This window comes from Myodes glareolus, chromosome 1 (assembly GCF_982192425.1).
Source record: "Myodes glareolus chromosome 1, mMyoGla1.1, whole genome shotgun sequence".
NCBI classification, from domain to species: Eukaryota; Metazoa; Chordata; class Mammalia; order Rodentia; family Cricetidae; genus Myodes; species Myodes glareolus.
In genome coordinates, this window is record NC_142026.1 from 34763442 (window position 1) to 34769020 (window position 5579).

Consider the following 5579-nt stretch of genomic DNA (forward strand, 5'->3'; position numbering starts at 1 on the left):
TAATGCGTCTTCATAGGGAGTTTATTGAGCACGATTCCCATCCCTTGTCCATCACTGGGTCTCTGGACCACCTTAGGCTCCAGCCAGTGCAGCCAGGCAGGCAGCTGACGGGACGCTGCTCAGTCTTCCTGGTAGGGGACATGGAAGCCCAGGGTGCTCCCCAGAGGGAAGTGTGCAAAGAAGGTCCTGGCCATGTCCTCGATCTGTGGGTATGCACCCTGGGTCTGGAAATATTGCACGTAGTTCCAGAAGTCAGAGGTGGAGAAAGGCCAGTAGGGCATGGCTGGTGGCTGAGTGTAGGGGTCTGAAAGACACAGGTAACATTCTCAGGGTCTGTCCATCACCACTGCCAGAACACCCCCTACACAGCCAGGGCAAGTGGGTGGTGTCCCCCAAGGCCTACCACAGTGATGACACCTTTTCAGTCAGGAGTGGTGTCTGAATCATTCTGAGTGTAGCTTTTGGCCATTAGGGTACTTGGTCTGGTAGGCAGAGAAGTGGGGAAGGAAATGGGGCCTTGTGCTTGTCTGGGAAGATGCTGGACAGAGAGGCAGATGGGTGAGGGGTGAGGGGCTCAGGCGCATGCCAGATGAGGCTTCAAAGAACACAGCACCCGAGTTCTAGAGCAGAGGACAGGCCACCTTGGTGGGATTGGGCTGAGCTGGGACTCCTGAAGAGGTCCAGGGTCTAAGCCCAGGCTGAGGGTGGGACCCCGAGGGCTCATCTGTCTCCCTTCTGCCTGGATGCTTCCTTGTGGCAGAAGACAAGGCCAACCTGATGCTGTCCTGCATCCCTCAGCATGTGCAGCTCCCTACTGGCAACAGCACCTGCATTGTCATCCTCCCAGGAGAGCTAGGGTTCCCACTGTTCTGTGCCTGCCAGGGAATGGCAACCTCTGCCCCCACCCACCCACTTGCATGTACCAGTAACTTATTCCAGAGAAAGGAAAGACATTTAAAAAAAAAAAAGTACCTGATTCCTCTGGCATCGGTTTGGCTCCTGCAAAAGAAAAGGAGAGCCATCACCTAGGGCAACCCTCCATTAACCCATGCAGACCAAGACAAGGACAGGGTGAAGGAGAGACATGGAGAGCTACGACTCCATCTGGTCCCTGAGTGGTCCCTCACCTGCAGGAATCACCAGCAGGATGACAATGGCCAGCCACCACAGCATGCAGGCTTGCATCCTCACCAAGGATATATGCAGTCAATATACTCAGGACCACCTGCAGCAGAAAGAAGCCAGGAATGCTGCTGCTGCCTCCGAGGACTAACCCATCCTGCCACCAAAGCAGACTACCCTTGGGAACACTAGCATCGTCATAGCTACTTCTGTTTCTGTTTTCCTAAATTATCATTCTGCAGTGGAATTTTATTCATTTTGATTGTTTAAGAGATGACTTCCCTACCCCTCACCCCCACCACACACACCAGGTTCACCCAATCTGTAGAGAAGGTGGTCCAAACCTTCCCAGAGGGTACCTTGGTGCTGGTCTATTCCTCCCGATCTGCAGCCTTGTGGGGCCTCTGTCAATGCTCAGTCTCCTCTTTATAGGAGGGCTGGAGACCAGAAAGGAAGCGCCACCTGCCTGAGCCATCAAACTGAATATTTCATCCCCAGGCAGAGGACTGTGGGTCTCTGTTTCCCTGCTGGCTGGCAGGAGGAGCTGGGGGAGCAGCTGGGGGAATCGGACCACAGATCAAATCCAGCAGTTTTCAAAGCTGAGTTCAGCACGACTGTATCTAATACCCCTCCTCCCCAGAGGGAGAGCTGTCCTAAATCTGATACAGGAGCTACTGAGATCCCTGTCCTATTCTATGGGCCCCCTGTGATCCCAAAGCCTCCTCAGTAAGCCTGCAGACACTCTCTCACCCAGGACCCTGGCAGAGTCAGGGACAGAAAGTGTGGAGCTATGCTGGACCCCTTCCCCAGACCATAGCTTTCCTCCAAGTCTCTACTGGGGAAGGCACGGTCCCATCCAAGGAATATCACAGCCAACAGGGACCCTTTAGCACACAGTCTACTGTGTTTATCCCTTGCTAGAACCTGTGTCCACTTATCCAAGTAAGTGTAGCCCTGTGGCTCCACCCCTGAGGTCTCAGCCCCTTGCTGGACCTATGTCCAGATTAAAGGTCTCCATTGTGCCCTGGGGATCCTAGCACCATGCTGGATGCAGGGCCTGTTTCCAGAGTAATGGTTTCCATTGTTCCTTAACACTTAGGGGATTCTGGTACCCTGTTCTGGAGTTTGTGTGGCCCAAGGGTCCCAGGGTCATTGTAGTTACCCTTTAAGTCCTCATCCAAACAATTCATGACTTATACTTTCCCAAGTAGCAGCCTAAATCTAACCAGAGACCCAGAGAGGGGTATAGTTCGGTAGTATTGGCATTCAGTCATGCAGCAGAGAGCATCTGTTTTCACTTCCAGAACCCCGGCCGCTGTGCTACACGAGGTGAGGCTGCTTTCAGGGCAGCTGTGTCAGGATGCATGCGGCACCTCCAGGTATACAATTCATGGGGGCAATCAGGGCAGTGCACAACCATGACTCACAGCACAGGCAGAGAGGCTCTGGCAAAGGGACAGGGGTCTCATCAGAACCCAAAGGAGCAGACACCCTGAGCCTGAGTGTCAGGCCATCAGAGGCCAACCAGGGTGTGGCTGTCAACCATACATACCGATGAGCCCATATCTGAAAGTAACACAGAAAGGCATTTGTGGTTGGAACATGGCATGGAAGGAAATATGTGGTTCCTTGAAAACTGCTCTCCTAATTAAGGCTGAACTTAGCAAAGCCTAGAGCTAATAATCTGTAATGGGTCTGGGAGAGGAAAGTAGGCGCCTGGCTGCTTTCTCCTCCCTCTCTGGGTATTTTCCTCAGTTCATTACCTTTGCAGAAGAAAACTTTAAATAAATAAGCCCCACCATGAGCAACTCTCTGGGACTTATGCCGTCTTGCAAGGGCCAGTCAATCTGTCAGGTCTCCGCACCTCCCTGGACATACATCCTTCTCCACATCACATCTCCACCGCACACACTTTCTCTCTCCCCAAGTCTTTAGGACTCCTTATCTCACTGGCCTGGACGGAGACCCTCCTTGTCCCACCTGGAGGGCCACCCAGAACATACCTCCTCTGCACCCCACCCATCTTTTTCTCTCTCCCTGCTATCCTGCAGACCACTCAAAATAGCTTCAAGAGGGGCCACTACAATGGCTCGACAGGTAGAGGCGCTTGCTACTAAACCTGAGGACCTGAGTTTGATCCCCACAACCCGCCTGGTGGAAGGAGAGAATCTGCTCCCACAAGTGTTTTTTGACCTCCACACGCACATCCACGACACACATGCAAACACATAAACAATAATTAATTCGATTTTTAAACATGTTAAATGCCAACCCAGCCCCTTCTCATGCTCAACACTCACCAGGTTCTGCCCTGGTTCTGGGCCTGGGTGGCAGCTGGTTTGGCCAGCCTGCCAGTTTTCCCTCATCGACACCACCAGGGCAAGCTCTCCGTCATTGCCTCAGCTATCTCACCCTCTGCATCAGGCAGCAAGGAGTGGGGCCAGTTCTCCTGGTCTCACGTCCTCAGGACCTACTCATCCACACCTACATCACCAGGGTGGCTCTTCTGCTTTGCCCCAGTGAGGTGCAGGGCCCGCTCTCGCGCTCTCCCACTCTTGCCTGGCCCCTGGGCCAGCTTCCCCACCTGCCAAAGGTAGCACGGAGCGAGCAGAGGGGGGAGGCTTTTTCCCCCATGCCACCACATAGCAGATGAAGGGGGCAAGGTCAGATCTCCTGCCCATGCCCTCAGAGCTGGTACACCCCACACCCCCACCCACAGAGTCAGTTCTACTGCATTCCCTGGGTGAGGCACAGGGCACATTCTACCAGGTGCTGCACATCCAAAGCCACCAGATCTCTGCGACACAAGGCAACAGCAGGATGTCCAAGAGGTGTGCCGGTGAGAGCCAGTATCAAGGGTGCAGCAGATGCCAGAGACTTTGAATCAAACCAATGACTCACTGCAATGAGCATTTACAAATAAAGACATATGAGCTGATCAATAAAAATATCGAGAGAGAGAGAGAGAGAGAGAGAGAGAGAGAGAGAGAGAGAGAGAGAGAGAGCGCCAACAACAGCAAAATGCCTTTCAGGGGCCTTGTGTATCTACATTTGGTGGGAATATCAAAACAGTGGCTCCATCCTTTAATAACAGCTAGGATTCCTTCTAAACTTCAATGCTGGGGACGGGGAGTGGTTTGTATCCTCGCAAGCTTCCGAAGGATGGACCCAGGTACAGTACCGTATAGGGTGGGCAAGTTTGAAACCTGCCCAGTGACTGCCCTGTTACCTGGAAGATATTCAGGGTCTGGAGGACAGTACCTGTCCCCTGCCCCAGACAGGACCTCCTGCAGGGACATCCAAGACCAAAGGAGTCTCTTTCTGCTTGGGGTCAGGAGATGCTTAGGCCGTACAAGGCAGTCTTTTTGTACAGAGCGTCCCCTACCCCGTTAACTCCCATGGCTGTCAGCTTGGAAGAGGCCAGTGGTTGCAAGGAACGCCAGGATTGGGAATGATTCGGAGGTATCTGGCGCCCCCTGCTGTCATCCTGGGACACTACACATGGCTGTTGGGTAGTCCCTGAGCCTCACAGATATCCAGTGCCAGTTCAGTCCACCTGTTTTCCTAGAAGGCAGAGCCTAGAGTAGCTGGCCATCAACTCTGAACTGTCCCAACTTGAGCACAGACACTTGCTCATAATTTAAAGTCCCAAGGCCGCAGTCCCTCATGTCACCGTGCCTCCTCCATCCTCCTCCCCAGTAAACGGTCAGCCTCGCTTTAATGTGTTCTAAATACTTCCACATTGTTTACACAGCCCCGTGCTCCCAGGCCTCAAGCTGTAACTAATCCTAGGGTAGTTTCTGGCTTCCTGGAGTGTGGCTAGGCTTAGTACTGGGGGAGGGGGTGCCTCGTAGCTTGCCTTCCGTGACTGGGAGCGTCGCCTTCCTCGTCTACAGTCCTCAGCTTCTCTCATCTCCCAGCCTGTCACTCTGCCCTGAGTCCTCCACCCGGAAGGTAACCTCGTCTTCGTGCTTGTGTGCTGTTGTTGGGTCCTGCAGTGTCCCTGGGTGCCCCAGAGACTGACAGAGTGCTATCTGACTAACTCACAAAGGCTGCTTAGTCTAGGGCTTAGAGGAAGCCAAAACAGTACTTCGAGTTGCATGTTTCTGAGATGGGCTCCAGGGGGCGCCATGCTCACAGAATACTGTGCAGTTAGACCCCAAGACAGGGACTGTATCCTAACAGGATCAAAGCCTGCTTCCATGTCATAAGACTAACCACGTACATATCTGGAACGGAAATGTGCAAGCATGTGGCCACCTTATTTTAAAAGACCTCATCCCTTCCCTGAACTGACCATACAATTTCTGAACAGGTCCCAGGTCAATCCTAGAGTCTCCAGAAGCAAAGGGGACCTGACCTGGGGTGGGATGAGATGGGATGGGGGGGGAGAGCAGGTGTCCTGGGGACAGCAGGGTGGCTGGAAGAAATGCAGGCTGTGTGGTTACATTTGCATT

The 5579-nt window shown here is 53.3% G+C and overlaps 1 protein-coding gene across 1 annotated transcript; it reads right to left on the minus strand.

The window, feature by feature from the left end:
- Positions 1-1534, minus strand: Otos (otospiralin). Its single transcript, XM_048441749.3, has 4 exons — positions 1482-1534; positions 1128-1225; positions 973-999; positions 1-304 (listed from the first exon to the last, which is right to left on the minus strand). Exons 2-4 carry the CDS (start codon positions 1183-1185, stop codon positions 120-122), a joined length of 270 nt encoding a protein of 89 aa, XP_048297706.1. The 5' UTR covers positions 1186-1225; positions 1482-1534; the 3' UTR covers positions 1-119.
- Between the last annotated feature and the right edge of the window lie 4045 nt (positions 1535-5579).

Coding starts and splice junctions, on each gene's coding strand:
- Otos (XM_048441749.3), bottom strand. CDS start 1,185: ATGCAAGCCTGCATGCTGTGGTGGCTGGCCATTGTCATCCTGCTGGTG. Junction 1,000..1,127: donor CCTGCTGGTGATTCCTGCAG/GTGAGGGACCAC, acceptor TTTCTTTTGCAG/GAGCCAAACCGATGCCAGAG. Junction 305..972: donor ACCGATGCCAGAGGAATCAG/GTACTTTTTTTT, acceptor TGTGTCTTTCAG/ACCCCTACACTCAGCCACCA.